Source organism: Mobula hypostoma, chromosome 8 (assembly GCF_963921235.1).
Source record: "Mobula hypostoma chromosome 8, sMobHyp1.1, whole genome shotgun sequence".
In the NCBI taxonomy this organism is placed as follows: domain Eukaryota; kingdom Metazoa; phylum Chordata; class Chondrichthyes; order Myliobatiformes; family Myliobatidae; genus Mobula; species Mobula hypostoma.
Window position 1 is genome coordinate 141,312,814 of NC_086104.1, and position 17,681 is coordinate 141,330,494.

Consider the following 17,681-nt stretch of genomic DNA (forward strand, 5'->3'; position numbering starts at 1 on the left):
CTCTACTAGTTACATCCTCAAAAAATTCTATGAGGTTCGTCAGACATGATTTTCCTTTCACAAATGCATGTTGACTTTGTCCAATGATTTCACCACTTTCCAAATGTGCTGTTATCACATCTTTGATAACTGACTCTAGCATTTTCCCCACCACTGATGTCAGGCTTACCGGTCTATAATTTCCCGGTTTCTCTCTCCCTCCTTTTTTAAAAAGCAGGGTTACATTAGCCACCCTCCAATCCTCAGGAACTAATCCAGAATCTAACGAGTTTTGAAAAATTATCACTAAGGCATCCACTATTTCTTGGGCTACTTCTTTAAGCACTCTGTGATGCAGACCATCTGGCCCTGGGGATTTATCTGCCTTTAATCCCTTCAATTTACCTAACACCACTTCCCTACTAACATGTATTTCCCTCAGTTCCTCCATTTCACTAGACCCTCGGTCCCCTACTATTTCTGGAAGATTATTTATGTCCTCCTTAGTGAAGACAGAACCAAAGAAGTTATTCAATTGGTCTGCCATGTCCTTGTTCCCCATGATCAATTCACCTGTTTCTGACTGTAAGGGACCTACATTTGTCTTAACCAATCTTTTTCTTTTCACATATCTATAAAAGCTTTTACAGTCACTTTTTATGTTCCCTGCCAGCTTTCTCTCATAATCTTTTTTTCCTTTTCTAATTAAGCCCTTTGTCCTCCTCTGCTGGACTCTGAATTTCTCCCAGTCCTCAGGTGTGCCGCTTTTTCTGGCTAATTTGTATGTTTCTTCTTTGGAATTGATACTATCCCTAACTTCCCTTGTCAGCCACGGGTGCACTACCTTCCCTGGTTTATTCTTTTGCCAAACTGGGATGAACAATTGTTGTAGTTTATCCATGTGATCTTTAAATGCTTGCCATTGCATATCCACCGTCAACCCTTTAAGTATCATTTGCCAGTCTATCTTCGCTAATTCACATCTCATACCTTCAAAGTTACCCTTCTTTAAGTTCAGAACCTTTGTTACTGAATTAACTATATCACTCTCCATCTTAATGAAGAATTCCACCATATTATGGTCACTCTTACCCAAGGGGCCTCGCACGACAAGATTGCTAACTAACCCTTACTCATTGCTCAATACCCAGTCTACAATGGCCTGCTCTCTAGTTGGTTCCTCGACATGTTGGTTCAGAAAACCATCCCGCATACATTCCAAGAAATCCTCTTCCTCAGCACCCTTACCAATTTGGTTCACCCAACTCCTTAAGAAAACTCTATAAGATTGGTTAGATACGACTTACCATGCACAAAACCATGTTGACTATCCCTAATCAGTCCCAGTCTATCCAAATACTCAAAGAACCAATCCCTTAGAATACCTTCCAATAACTTTTCCACTACTGATGTCAGGCTCACCAGCCTATAGATCCCTGGTTGATTTTTAAAGCCTTTTTTAAACAGCAGAACAACATTAGCTATGGTCTGTTCCTCCAGCACCTCACCCATGGCTAAGGATGTTTTAAATATCTCTGCTAAGGCCCCCACAATTTCTGCACTAGCCTCACACAGATTCCGAAGGAACACATTGTCAGGCCCTGGGGATTTAACCACTCTAATTTCCCTCAAGAAAGCAAAGACCTCCTCTTTTGAGATCTGTATAGGGTCCATGATGATGATGATGATGATGATGATGATGATGATTGGGTCCATGACCTCACATCTATTCCTCCCATCTATAGACTCTGTATCCATCTCCCAGGTTAATACAGATGCAAAACAAAAATCATTTAAGATCTCTACTATCTCTTTTTGCTCCATACATTGATTACCACTCTGATCTTCCAGGGGACTGAGTTTGACCTGTGCTGCTCTTTTGCTCTTAAAATATCTGTTGGAAGCCTTTTGGATTCTCCTTCACCATGTTGCTACAAGCTCATGTCTTCTTTTAGCCCTCCTGATTTCCTTCTTAAGTGTTGTCTTGCTATTCTTATACTCCTCATTTGTTCCTATCTGCCTATACTTGCTATGCATCTCCTTCTGTTTCTAACTAAGGTCTCCATATCTCCCAAAACCAAGGTTCCATACCAACCATGGAGGGTGGAGAACACAGAGGAAAAGACTTACCATGAAATTTGTCATTCTGCCAAGAACACAATATGAATTGCATGCGTCTTTTCTAAACAATGCACATGCAACAATTACCTGCTGAGCCATCATCTGCTGCTGCTGCTGCTGCTGCTGCAGAAGCTGTGATTGTGGGAGGAAGAGCTGTGGTTGCACAGGTGCTTGCTGGGGGCCTGGCGGAGGCTGCACTGCAGCTTGAGGCAACTTCTGCTGCACTGCTGCTTGTGGCTGAGGCTGTGCCTGCTTCTGCTGCGCCATTGCTTGGGACTGCTTCTGCTGTAGCAACAGTTGCGGCTGCTGCAGCTGAGGTTTTGACTGTTGCAGAGGCTGTTGCACGCCAGGAGGTTGATTATTGTGAGCAGTGCCAAGGATGACACCTGCAGAAAGACAGAGGTATGGAAACAGCACATCCTAAAATCCTTATCTCATTCACACTCAGTTTAAAAAGTATTACTATAAGTTAACTCAAAAGAAAATTAAAAGTGACCTTAATTTTTCATACCATTGAGCCTTGGAAAATGCAAGTTCTGATTTTGGAATTTTTGAGTACATTTGTCAAAAAAGTATATAAACCTGGTTTTCTCATAGATTTAAAATAATTAGCAGAAGAGGTGAAGGGAATAAAGAGACGAGGGGGTAGGAGCTAAACTGCAACATCTACTGGAGTTCTGAATGCCAGAGTGAGATATGTTTATCAGTTTTCAATGGATCTTGTCAAAATGGGCATATTCTTCAAGATATTTTTGATGAATTAATGAGAAAAGACTTTGATGTTGGCTGTAAAAGGTCAATTGAACTGCATTGCTATGATTATCATTTCATTATGAGAACTGTTATTGGCCAGTAAACACAAGTACAGCATAGAGAATAACAATCTAGACTTACATGAGCTTTCAGTCAACAGCATTTAAACCTGCTTTTTTTAAACCAAAGTGTGCTGCTCTGTAGAGTACCATTTTGAGCAAATACAGAGAGAGAATACAAAAAAAATTCTGTTAGCTTTACTGCAAAATAACTTTTCTTTAATAAAAACTTTAAACGGTATTTCCACTTCATAGCCCAATCTTTTTACAATCAAAGTTGAAACCAGGAGAAGTAATTAAGCAGTCAGACAATGTAAATATTTAAAAGATTGCTAGGTTAAAAAGGAATGCACACACTGAGGGTACGGCAACAGGTTTAAAGATATACAATCATTCTAAAAGAAAAACAAAACAAATAGAAATAATTTGAGAAGTTAAAATTTGAAAGAATACAAAAGGAGGAGTTTAAATTCAGGAAGATTTATAGTTCAGAATGAATAAATCTATAGATAATAATGACAATGTGGACCACAAAGAAAGCCTTCCAACAGAGTGAGAATTTTGAAGCCTGTGGTCAAATCTTCAACATTAAGACACCTTGTCCTCTTGAACCGTAACATGTACTCCTACATATGATAAATCCTGTGTAATATTGAAATAAGGTGTGATTATTCTGTCTCAACTCTTTTGTGGTATTAATATTTCAGAATGGACGGTGAGGCAAAGAGTGACATATCACTTGAATGGTCAGAATTATAAAACTTACCTGAAAATTCTTTTCTGCATTCAATTTTCATTAATTATTGCCAATTCTAGGTTCAAAATGTGTAATCATAATTATTGAACAGAGTGCTTAGACAATATATATATAGAAGCGGAGACTTAAAACATAATAGTTTAAAGTTATACTTCAGCGCAACTCCTTCATGGGGACTATGATGTCCATCTATGCTATGGATTTTCAAAAGGCTTTAGACAAGGTGCCACACATAAGGCTGCTAAACAAGTTAAGAGCCTATGGTGTTACAGGAATGATACTAGTATGGAAGAAAGTCTGGCTGACTGGCAGAAGACAAAACACAGTACTATAGGGAGACTTTTCTGATTGTTTGCCGGTAACTAGTGGTGTTCCACAGGGATCCATGCCGAGATCCCTAATGTTCATGCAATGTTTAATGATCTGGCTGACAGAATTGATGACATTGTGGCCAACTTTGTGAATGATACAAAGACAGGTGAAATTCAATGTCCACGATGGGTGAACCTCGAGTGCGTGTCTGTACAAGGGTTCTCATTGGCTTCTATTTTAGGGACTTCACTTCCCTTTGCACTTACTAAACTGAATAAACAAACAATTAATCCAATAACTAAACATACAATATGAATATGATTTCAATTTCATAAATTTTTTTGGATTGAATAAATTTATCCTATCAAGTTCTATTATATCCAATTTTTTCTTCCAACTATCCAGAACTGATCAAGCTTTTCTTTTATGGAAAACAAAAGGAATAACATGTTTTTGTGATTTATTCATGGATAATTGCCTCATGTCTTTTGAACAGTTGTCTAATAAATATAATTTGCTTAGATCACATTTTTTCAGATATTTACAGATTAGAAATTTTTGAATGTTATTTTACCTACTTTCCTGATACCACATCAAACTGAAATTACAGAAAAAAAATTAGGTTTAAATCCCTATCAGAAGAGTTTAATAGCAATTATTTATGATTTAATTACGAAAATACGTCTAGGTACATCTGATAAAATTAAGAATGAATGGGAAAGAGAACTTCAGGTAACTTTACCTACAGAGAAATGGGAGAAAATTCTCCAACTAGCTAACACTTCTTCAATGTGTGCTGGACACGCTTTGATACAAATTAAGGTGGTTCATAAGGCCCATTTGTCCACGGATACGTTAGCTCGTTTTTATTGCCATATAAATCCTGTCTGTGACAGATGTAATTCTGAGGTAGCTTCCCTAACATATATGTTCTGGTTTTGTCCTCTTTTGGAAAAACATTGGAAAGACATTTTTGATATTATTTCAGTAGTTCTGCATAGTAATTTACAACCTCATCCTTTTACTGCAATTTTTGGATTACCAGTGACGGACTCTAATCATTTATCCTCTTCAGCTTCCTGTTTGATTGAATTCGTTACATTAATAGCCAGAAGATCCATTTTATTTAAATGGAAAGATTCTAATCTTTTCAATGGTTTTCCCAAACTATAACATGTTCAAACTTGGAAAAAATTAGGAGTGGTACTATCGATCCTTCCGTCAAATTTGAAGAAACTTGGAGGCCATTTGTTCAACATTTTTATATGTTGTAGGCTGACCTTTTCAGAATCCTGTTCAATAACTTTGTGTATAGAGGAGTGGAGTTAATGACAAATAATGATTTTAACCGATGAAGCATGCCAGCCCAGTCTTTGGTTTGTTTTGTTTTGTTTAGTGTAGGGGGACTTTTTCTTTGTATAAAATTTTTTGAATCTTTTTCATGTTCAATTATTAAGAGATTGGGAGGCTTAAATTACATGTGTTACTCGGAGTCTGTGTCCATATATGTTAACCGTTATTAATGTAATCCCGATCTCTTTGTATCATTATTATTGTTATGTTTATCAATTCAAAACTTAATAAAAAACATTGAGAGAGATACAAAGATAAGTGGAGGGGCAGATAGTGTTGAGGAAACAGGAAGTCTACAGAAGGAGTTGGACAAAATATGAGGAATGGGCTAAGAATATTATGTAGAATAAAGATGTACACTATTTTCTAAACAGTGAGTGAATTCAGAAAGTGTAGGTGCAAAGGGAATTGGAAGTACTCATACAGGATTCCTTAACAGTTGACTCAGTAGTAAGGAAGGCAAATGCAATGCTAGCATTCATTTCAAGAGAACTAGAATATAAAAGCAAGGAAGTAATGCTGAGGCTTTAATAGGGATTGGTCAGTCTGCATTTGGTTACTGTCGCAAACATGAGGAAACCTCCCCTTTGTACCCCATCCCTTATTTATTTATTATTATTTTTTTCTTTTCCCTTTTATTTTCTCTCTTTTTTTCTCCCTCTGTCCCTCTCACTATAACTCCTTGCCCATCCTCTGGGCTTCCCCCCTCCCCCTTTCTTTCTCCCTAGGCCTCCTGTCCCATGATCCTCTCCCTTCTCCAGCTTCATATCCCTTTTGCCAATCAACTTTCTAGCTCTTAGCTCCATTCCTCCCCCTCTTGTCTTCTCCTATCATTTCGGATCTCCCCCTCTTCCACCCACTTTCAAATCTCTTATTATCTCTTCTTTCAGTTAGTCCTGACGAAGGTCTTGGCCCGAAACGTCTTCCTATAGATGCTGCCTGGCCTGCTGCATTCACCAGCATTTTTTGTGTGCGTTGTTTGGTTACTGTGAACAGTTTCGGGCCCCATATCTAAAAGCTTGTGGGGGCCTTGGCAAGGGCCCAAAGGAGATTTATGAAAATGATTCCGGGCAGTTCTGCTGAAGGGTTTCGGCTTGAAATGTCCTAGATGCTGCCTGGCCTGCTAAGTTCCTCTAGCATTTTGTGTGCGTTGCTGCAAATGAAACTGTTAACGTTTTTGGAGTGTTTGATGATTCTGGGCCTGTGTTTAGAAGAATGAGGGAATGTCATTAAAACCTATCGAATATTGAAGGGCAATGGGGAGAATGGTGGGACCAGAGGGCACAGCCTTAGAACAAAAGGATGTTCCTTTGGAACAGAGATGAGGAGGAATCCTTTAGCCAGAAGGTGGCAAAGCTGTGTAATTCATTGCCACAGGTTGCTGTGGAGTCCGACTCATTGGCTATATTAAAAGTGGAGGTTGAGAGATTGATCATTAGAGTGTCAAAGATTACAGGAGAAGGCAGGAAAATGGGGCTAAGAAGGATAATAAATCAGCCATGCTCAAACTGGGGAGCAGGCTTGATGGACTGAATGGCCTAAATTCTACTCCTCTGTCTTATAGCCCATCCCAATTATCTGTATTTGGCCCACATTCTTTTAAGATTTGCCTATCCATGTAGCTGCCAATTTTTTTTAATGTACCAATTCATCTGGCTGATTATCCATATACCCATTGCCTTCTGTGTGGAAAAACCTGCTCCTTAGTTCACCTTTAAATCTTCCTCCTTTAACCTTTAACCCATCCTTCTAGTTTCAGCCTCCCTACCCTGGAAAGAAGACTGCGACTATCTACTCTATCTGTGCCCTTATATTGGGACACCTTGCTGAAATCACCCCTCAGCCACCTTCACTCCAGTAATAGCAGTCCCAATACAATCTCTGTTTATAACTCAAGTCCTTCAGTCCAGGCAACTCTCTACTTTAATCAGAGGATCTGTATGCTCACCAATCAACTGGATAAAATTTGAACTTCAAAAGAAATGGGCAGAACAGAATGTTGTAAACCATTCTAATATTTTCAAACACATGAAGCAGAGACGCCCTAAGTCCTGAAAACATTGAACAGAGCCAAGTGATTTTTTATAATTAAAATTAATAACACTACATGCCTGTTTATATATTGCAAAGAGCACAACTGCTTTGACATCAACTTATAAACCTAGTTTCCTCAGGAAACACTGGATATGGATATATGATTTTGACATTCAGAACTCTGTTGTTTCACTAAGAGTCAATGTAATGCTCGAATGAGTCATGATTTAACAAAATAAAATTCCACAATCCAGCATTGCTGTTTGGTTAAGAATTGCAGTTACTAACCCAGATGGACAGGGTCACTTGGTGATTTTTACTTTCCTTGTGTCCGCTGATTGTCTCTTGGTCTATTTTTCAGTTTTCAATGCTGAGCAGGCAGGCAATCAGACAACTTCCAGCATCCCTCCTAATGTCACCATGCACAATAATACGGAAATGTCCAACAATAAAGTTGGCAACCATACAATCAATATTCTTCACCAATAAAGAACAGCCTTGTAAGGCAGACTTGAGGAGCAATTAGAAATCCAGTTTAACAAATTTTGAGGACCGAGTTTTGTTTTTAATATCTTTTTTTTTTCCATACTAGTGTGGGGGCAAGCATTGTTACATGGTTTGAAAGTTTGATCATGTTTGTGATGATCACATCCTGCAGAACTCCCAATATTCTAATGTGCATTAAAGAATGACAGATGACAGTCCACTCACTGACTGTTCTATTAGGATACAGCAATTAAAAGAAAAATCCACAATTAACATTGTCCTAATGGTGAATGAACATCCAACAGCTCCAGGTGAGAGCGATAATAGAAAATCAAAAATGCTTTTATGGTCCTTCATTCATAATAGTAGGCTCTGGGGCACACATCTGCCAAGGGAAAGAGGCTGAAGAAATATTTATGCAAGGTCCATACAGTTCAGAAAATTCACGTCAAGGACAAGGACACAAGTTGCTATAATCAAGTCGCTGAAACAGAAATGCAGAACTAACTGCAACGAAATGCCGAAACTAGAATTAGGTTGTCCCCCAAGACTGTGGAATTTCGAATGGCAAGTTATGTCCAGACTGGAAATGTCCACAATGTTTTGCACTGATGTCAGTAGCATCAGAAAAGACCATGTCATGCCTTCTTCTCATTACTACTATTAAGGAGGAGATACAGGAGCCTAAAGACCCACAAGTAACATTCTTACTAGCTCTTCTTTCAGTTAGTCCTGACGAAGGGTCTCAGCCCGCAACGTCAACTGTACCTCTTCCTAGAGATGCTGCCTGGCCTGCTGCGTTCACCAGCAACTTTGATGTGTGTTGCTTGAATTTCCAGCATCTGCAGAATTCCTCGTGTTTGCATTTTTAAATTCACTACTGCAAAGCCTCTTCCGGTGATGCCTACACTGAAGAAGTTTAAATCTTCTCTTCGACGGGAGTTCAGTGAAACCATCTCTCACTGCTCCCCATCTGTAACTTCTTTGGCTCTTCAACTTTTCGACGACATTTCTTTTCCTATCATTTTGGATCTCCCCCCCTCCCCCTCCCACTTTCAAATCTCTTACTAGCTCTTCTTTCAGTTAGTCCTGACGAAGTATCTCGGCCCGAAACGTCCACTGTACCTCTTCCTAGAGATGCTGCCTGGCCTGCTGCGTTCACCAGCAACTTTGATGTGTGTTGTTTAGGAACAGCTTCTTCCTCTCTGCCATTAGATTGCTGAACGCTCCATGAACTCAAGATGCTGCCTTTTTCCCTCCTTTGTACTATTTGTATATTTATTTTTGCCACTTAGAGAATTGTTCTGTCTTGCATTGTACTATTGCCACAAAGCAACAAACTTCACAACATATGTCAGTAATAATAAATCTGAATCTTCTGATTGACCAAGACTGCAAATGTTATTGCATATCTAATTTACTAAGAAACTGACTAATCTATATCTAAAAAAAACTAATAATTGGTTCTTCAGTTACTTCCAGTTGGTTAAATACAGATTCCAAAGAAATAATGTCCCATAAGATTCAGAGTACTAAAATGGAAGATGTCTATTAAACAATTAACAACCTGGATGATTAATTCCTTCATGTCTGCAGGCAATACATGCTCTCTCAGCAATTATTCAACAATATTAAAGCAAGTAATTTATTTTGTTTCCCTATCCTCCTTAGCTGAGATTCCATTATCAACATAAGTTCATGTAACATTAATCTCCAAAGGCAGTAAACAAAATAATTGATAACAATAGACGAAGAAACAAAGGATGTGGATTTAAGCTGACTGATTAAAGAACCAGTAGCTGACATGAGTTTAAAAAATGTGAGGGAACAAGTAATCATTATCTGGAATCAAATGCCTAAATACAGAAGCAGATTCAATGGATAGCTTTCTCAAGGGAACTGGATACTCAAGGACTTGAGCAAAAGAGTTTGTGAACGCGACTTACTGGATTACCTTACAAAGATCTGCTACTGGTACAAAGGATCTTGTAGCCATAAACTTGTAATAAATTTATGCATTTATTGGTGTTAAATTCATACCATGTAAAATGGTGGATTTCAGCTGATGTATTTTATTTAAAAATACATTGCAGAACAGGCCCTTCCAGCCCACCAAGCCGTGCCACCCAGAAACCCACAAATTTAATCCTAGCCTACCCACAGGTCAATTTACAATGACCAATTAACTTACTAACCAGTATGTCTTTGGACTGTGGGAGGAAACTAGAGTAACTGAAAGAAACCCACAGGTTCACAGGAAGAATATACAAATTTTCTAACAGAGGATGCCAGAATTGAACTCCAACACCCCAAGCTGTAATGGCGTTATGCTGTTACGCTATCATGGTGCCAGATGTCAGTAGATTGTCAGAAAGAAAATTGTACAAACCAAAATATAAAAATCTCATTTCTGATTGTCATCATGCCTGACGAGTCCTTGAGAGTTAATCTCCCTACGAACATAAGCAACCTCAAAACATGGTAGATTTTGACTTCTAAAGTTGATCTGACATAGCCCTCCGCGAAAACTAAACTTACAGTTTTGTGCTTGGAAGGAAATATTTGGAAAGGAGAAAGAGACAAGAATTGAGTCATTGTGGTGAGTGATGGGATGTGACAGTTCTTCATTAACTTTAACATTTGGATGCAGAAGCACAAGGAAAGTTGCCCAAACCTTCTGGCAATAGCAATTCAGAGAGAATGAGATGGCTTGGGAAATATAAGATATGTCAACCAGTAAAATAACAGGTGAAATTTATATATAGCTGCAGGAACCAAGGATATAGCCAAATGAGTGTTATCGTTATTGTAGATTTCCTGCTCAACAGATCTACCTACTAGAAGTGAAAAGACTGAGCGATTTCAAGTTCCTGAGTGTCGATGTCTCTGAGGATCTAACCTGGACCCAACATAATTGATGCAACTACAAAGAAGGTATGACAGCAGTTATATTACATTAGGAGTTTGAGAAGATTTGGTATGTTACCTGAAACACACAAAATCTACTAATGTACCCAGGGGCGTACCTACGGAAAAGAGTGCCTATGGCAAGCACTGAAATTGCGCCCCTGTCCAAACATCTGACACCCATCCTTTAGATAACTGTACCATAATATCAGCTCAAACATACAAGTCAAGCTCGTTAATCTTTTAGTTAACAAATTATGGCACTACATGAAAATTAAAACTGCACCTTCCTTGCTTTCACTGATGCAAATTGGTCTATGATGTGATCAAAGTCGGTTTTTTCAGTTTCTTCTCTTTCTACACTCAGCAGAGCAAGATTGTATACAAAAGTATTAGTTTTAACTTGCTGAATGATCTCTCACAGCTGGCGATGGAAACTGCGACCGTTAGCATTATCTGAATAGCAGTGCAAAGATTGGGGACGACGCTCTCATCTCCATACTGAACGATAAATTCAAGAAGCTCTTCAGGTCTTGATATTTTCTTGTTGACCCTCCTTGATAGCAACATTCTGCAATCCAAAATTTCTTCATATAGCTGCTATCCATCGACATCAGAGCTGTAGAATTCGCCCAAATTTTTGCACTTCTTCTTTAGGTTGTTACTGTCCGCGCCGTAACACAGTCCCTAGACATTGAGAAGGAACCCATACTTTGATGTCAGTGTCGTGCAAACTAGCGAACGTTTCATCCATTTCTCTGTGAAGACGGTCAAATGTTCCCTTCATGACTCTTTCCATCTCCTCCTTAGCTGTTAACCCAGCGTCTCTCGAGTCCTCATCAGCCATTCATTTCTTACGTCTCTGACGTGTTTCAACTTCAATATTCCGTTCTTCACAGAGATCAACTCCTTCTTCGAGTGACTCACTGACCAACGTTTCGTTATCATAGAAATGATCTCGGAGGGCTTTCAAATCCAGGGCAGCATCGTGGAGGTTCATGCTTGGATCCTGCAGCCTCTTTTGAATACAGTCAAAGCGAATGAGTACTTTGTTCCAAAATCCCAGCAAAATCAGAAAATCATAACTCAACATGCTGTTGTACAGCTGCCTTGCGTCACTTCTTGTTTCACTGGTCTCGTTTTCATTGTCTATCATGTCCTGGAGAACTTGAAATATCTCCTCAAGGTACTTGTTGACGGGCTTCGCTGCTTTTGTCCTTGCACTCCACCTGGTTTCGGACTCTGAAGTAACAATCACAGGCATGGCGTTTTTGAGTTTTTCCCAGCGCTGTGTTGAACGAGAGAAAAACACGTAGAGAGCTTCAATGGTTCCAAAAAACATGACCATCATTGTATCCTGCTTGGCTGCATGTACACCCAACAAGTTGAGTGAGTGATTGTCGCAATTAACAAACACTGCCAGGTTGTTTTTCTCACTTATTCTTTGATGAACACCACTTCTGTGACCAGCCATCACAGCAGCGTTGTCATAGCACTGTGACTGACAATCTTGTAGCTCCATTTCGTCCTTCCCTAGCTGTTTCAAGATGTCTTCAACCAAGCTCTCAGCATCCTTCTGGCTTATCTGGATAAACACAAGGAAGGACTCTCTAACACGGACTGTTTTCCTCTCAAAATCAACTTCCACATACCTCACTACTTCTGACATCTGCTCCCGGTGTGCCAGATCAGGAGTCGAGTCGAACATGAGACCATAGTACTTGGCTTTACGAATGCTTCGCAGTAAACTCTGGCGAATAGTGGATGCCATCATGTGGATGAATTCGTTCTGGACACCCAGTGAAAGATAAGACGTGGATCCAGGATGACCTTCCAAATGAGTGAGGTGTTCTTTTATGAAGGGGTCAAAGCTCGCCAGTAGTTTCAGTAAGCCAAGGAAATTTCCCACATTGGAGTCATCATCTAGCTGAAGTGACTCCGTGTCCTCGCAAAGCCAGGTTCTGAGTCGCAAGGAATTTTATGCAGTGAAGGATTCTAGTCAAGATTATCACGCCACTTCTGCTTTTCCTTCTCAATCTGTGACTGAAACACCGCGTCAATAACTCCTCTGTTTCCAGCTAAATTTCTTTCCATTTCTTTCCACTGTGTGAAGCATTCCCAATGATTCTTGGCATTTTCATGAACTCTAATCCTTTCAGGTGCTTTCCACTGGTTGAATCCACTTTCCTGCTCCAATGAGGATTGATTGTCTGACCGGGAATAGGGAAGACAACAGATGCAAAAATGCAGACCTTTTAGAAGGGGAATAGACCAGCCATGAGCGAGTCACTTCTTCACCACGACCATTTCCCAATTTCCTCTTGAACCAAGTTTTGTTCATTGAGTGGTTGTTTGTTGGTAGGAAAGGCCCCTCACTGTTCTGGAAATACTTCGAACCCAGCTTTATTATTCCTATTCTCAATGCGTTAGGCAGAATTGCTTTTCCAGTATCCTTGTCAAGCTTCAGAATTCCAGTGTCATGCTGTTCAATCACTTCTGGTATAACAGTTCAAGGCTCTTTGACACCATCCAGTTCACTAGGTTCAGTGTCGTCAGGTTCAAACTTGTCAGGTAAAATCTCATCAATAAACTCAACATCACCACCACCACCATCGTCTTCCCCTCCTGTCATGTCCACGTCCTCTGTGGCAGCCTCACTGTTAATCTCCTCATACTTGGATTTATCTGACTTGACCTCCTCCTCATTTGTACTTGATCTACCTTTGGATTCTAACAAACTTGTAGCAGGTGCAGGGACTCCATGGAACGCGTCGAGCTACTTGTCCCATGCTTTTCAAAGAAGGGCATGAAGAACTTGCTCAACTTCTTGGGTTCCTCCGCCTCCAACTTCCCTCTCTTCTGTCCTTCAGCTCTACTTTCCTTCTTCTCTGTGAAGAAACGTTTCATGGTCTTCTTACACAATGCTCTGAAATAAGGCCATCCTAGTGCTTCTCACCCATGATAATCAAAGACAGATCATACATCTGAAGAAAATTATTTTCCCTATCCAAGGATGGCTCGTCTGACTTTAATAGAAACTGTTCAGTGGCACCCCCCTTCAAGTAGTGCCTAGGGCGCGTGCCATACCTGCCATACCTTAGGAACACCACTGGATGTACTGTGGAGAGCATTCTAACTGGCTGCATGACCATCTGGTATGGGGGTCTACTACACAGAATCAAAGTAATCTGCAGAGAGTTGTAAACTTAGTCAGCTCCCTCATGGGCACTAGCCTCCATAGTATTCGGGACACCTTCAAGGACTGAAGTCTCAAAAGGTGGTGTCGATCATTAGGGATCCCCATCACCCAAGTCATGCCTTATTCTCCCTGCTATCGTCAGGGCGGAGGTACAAAAGAGTGAAGGCACACAATCAACAATTCAGGAACAGCTTCTTCCCATCTGCCATCTGATTTCTGATGGACACTGAACCCATGAAAATTAACTTACTACTTTTTTATTTCTGTAAATACTGAGGAACTGTCACATCTCATCAGTCACCACAAATAATACTGTGAATACTTACTGTAATTCACATTTTTTTCTCTGTTATTATGTATTGCATTGTACTGCTGCCTGCAAAAGTCAACAAATTTCATGGCATATGCCGGTGATATTAAATCTGAATCAACGAAGCCCTGGAATACCAAACAGCACAGCCTATATTAATGCAGAGAACCACACTGCAAAGTGTTCTAATCAGACTTCTGTGTCTAATTATAGGCATAAGATAGATGTGCAAATCTAGAAAGTGCAGCTTTGAGCCATTAAGTTGACTATTAGTAGAAAATTGAACTTTTCTCTTGAGGAAAACAAGATGAATAATCTTCTAAAAGGTACACGAGATGCAAAAGAGCATGGAGCAGGTGTAAGTGGAAACTGCTGGAGTGCAACCAACAGAAATAATTCTTAAAATAATGAAAAAGCACAGAAATTATGTCATCTTCATACAATAAGGTCAATGTACAGGAGAAATAGCTTTATTTTAATGAGAGTAACAAATGAGTTTTCTAGATTTTAATGAACTGAATGAACCTCAGCTGACTTTACAATGCCCAGAATGCTTCACTCAGATAAATATTAGACAAAACACACTGTGTCATCACAGCAGTCTCTATTACATGCTGAATGCACAGAAATGAAATGCATACATAGCAGTCTTTCCCAATTGTCAACCTGACATGGATGAGAGGGATATTTCTCTGCAGAGGGAGCCATCCTTGAGTCCACTCACTTATATTAATAATTTAAATTCTCACTCTCTGTACACCATTATATTTACTTCATAACACAAATTTGAAGGGCTTATGTGATGCACTTAAATGCTAATTACAATACTAGCAGGCCCACAATAGAGATGCATTTTGAACTATAGAAAACATGGATGCAAATCATCAGACCTGCTGGTGGTGCAACTGTCTGAGCAGACGGTCTCTTTCGTGGTGTGAGGGAGGGTTGAATTGGCAGCATTCCTGGGTTGGCTGGAGTCTGTCCAGCTTTGGGCCTTTGGCGAGGAGCTATTGAGGTCTCAGTGGGTGGAGTTGGATCTGTAAGCCTAGGAAGTGAGGAAATATATTATACTTAGTGAGAGATACCAAAATCCAGTTCATTGTAACATGCATCTCTCTTCACCATTTCATTTTTTCTTTTTCAGCACTGAAGTAAACAGGAGAACAAATACTCAGTAAAATAGAACTCACTGAATGGCGAGAATTATTTTTATCCAAGTCTATGGAGTTTTTGTGAGTTTTGTGCTGGGGCAACTTTTAAAGAATAAAAACTAATCGAGAAAATTGCCAGGATTCCCTTTGCTTATTCGGGTATACTATGCCGCTTAAATGGGGCAGGAGACTTGCCATACAGGTTAACTAGGACTAATTAGTGTCAGTAACAGGCACTTGTGTGGCCATTAGATGCTACATCATGCTTAGAGCGAACAGATTTTAAATAGCGTCAATAGCGTGTGTTTCTGTTCAAACATCTCTGATATTTGTCACTGATCATTGGTGAGAAATAAGCAGTAAGACAATTCTGAACTGTTCTGCTCACTATGATTTCAAGCATTCAGGCTTGGCGATGCAAGAAATAGGGAGTAAAAATGAAACGATTTCACTAATTCAACAAGTTAGAAACTACGACGAATTTGAAAGTATTGACAATCATCTTAAATGTGGCAATGAAAATGAAGGTTTATAGGATGCAATTGTTGATAGCATTGTCTGAAGGTAGTCCAGTATCTGTACTACAGGTCTGTGCTGATTTTGCTCATTGTGTACACTGGAAGAATTCATTAGTTGATAATTATTATGAACTAATACACTGTTTTATAGTACAGTAGTACTATTAGTAGTGTTTTAATTTTTTTTCTGTATTTCATTTAAATACATAACTTGTTACTCAGTTGGTCTTTTATATACTGTTTTTAATAAATTTCATCAAATTTCGGCTAATTGGAGCTGTTGCTTAATTGGGCCAAAATATTCTGGCCCTGATATGTACCAATTCACCAGAATTCACTGTAATCAAATATAGTTGATCTTCCTTCATAACTATGAAGACCTCTTCAAGGGCAATATTTCGATAAACCTACACTGTACTATCTCGAGTAATGAACAATCAAATAAAAAAAAACTACAGTTTCTTTGAGCAATAAATCAGCTCATAGAGCTGATTTACAATTAACATGACATTGAAATATTCTGAAAACAGTGTCATTTTCAGACACAATCAGTTTTCATTTAGAGACATACAATGTTCCATCCATAAGGATTTATTTAATGTTCATTTGGAGCCCCCAAATGAGACAATTGAACTTTCTCACTCTACCTCTAGCCGTCAACTAACTCATTACTGTTCAACCAGAAGGCCATTAATGATTCGAAAAACTAATCTCCTGAAATGGTAGACAAAATATTGATCCCAAAAGTCTAATATAGCTTTTTCTGAAAAGGCAAGCACCTGCTCCACTTAGTTATGCACAAGGTGATGCTAACCTCGCCTTGGGCTGTGTCTTCTTAGCAGCAGCTTCACTCGCTTTCACTGGCTCAACAAGCTTCGCTGGAATGGGAGAGTTCTGAAGAACAAAGTCATTATTAAATTATTGAGTGAATTCACTATTTTATTATATCTCAAGTTAAACAGACTATTTTCTCAGATTTTTCTCTCAAACCTGATCAGACAGTTTTTCGGTCTGAGTAGACTTGCATTGCATTAGTCATTAAATCCAAAAGATGTGTATGCAAGTGCACCAGACTAACTTTATTTCTTCAGCCCATTAAAACCTCAAAACATTTCTGGCACTACTATGCATAGATAGAACATTTCTTTTATTGAAAAATATAATGAATTAATTAAGGTTGAAAAATCAATGTCTGTTTTCAGGTACTATTTATCACTTAACTTAGCTAAATGTGTAAGGCATTCAGTTAAATTGGTGGCTGCTCCATTCACCAATGGAACCTAAATTACTATTAAATAAATGTTTACGTGAGGTCAGTAATTTGTTTTGGACAATGAGTGTTTTATTTCTACTTGATTTCTCCATGTTTAAATGTTCGCTTGACACCTCCAATCATTGACAAGATCAATATCTCAAATTGTGAAAACTCACATAATTTCATACCACAGCACACTGGAACCAAAACACACTGCACCATTACAGAGAAGTCTCCATTACATGCTGTTAGTAAATTTCATTTGGATATGGATAAGTTTTACATGATATTTTCATGCACTGTCAATGCAAATAGACCTCAAATTATTTCTAGACTTACAGAGACATTCTGGACAGGACATTCCTTCCTAATTTGTTTAAATGCAAAGTGGGACACCTGATAAATATCTGGTCGTTTGTCAGGGTCTGGTTCAAGCATGAATCCTGCAAAATGAAACCATTGTGAGAAGACAATTTTATTTCAGTGT

General features: G+C 39.1%; 1 protein-coding gene across 7 annotated transcripts in view; it reads right to left on the reverse strand.

The window, feature by feature from the left end:
- aak1b (AP2 associated kinase 1b) overlaps positions 1-17,681 on the reverse strand; it is a 151,338-nt gene that overhangs the window by 69,873 nt on the left and 63,784 nt on the right. For all 7 annotated transcript variants that reach the window (XM_063056988.1, XM_063056987.1, XM_063056986.1 and 4 more), the window contains exons 8-11: positions 17,534-17,637; positions 16,754-16,833; positions 15,161-15,315; positions 2,188-2,486 (exon numbers count right to left, since the gene is read on the reverse strand). In XM_063056988.1, coding sequence (XP_062913058.1) covers positions 2,188-2,486; positions 15,161-15,315; positions 16,754-16,833; positions 17,534-17,637 — 638 coding nt within the window. The remainder of the gene's footprint in view (positions 1-2,187; positions 2,487-15,160; positions 15,316-16,753; positions 16,834-17,533; positions 17,638-17,681) is intronic.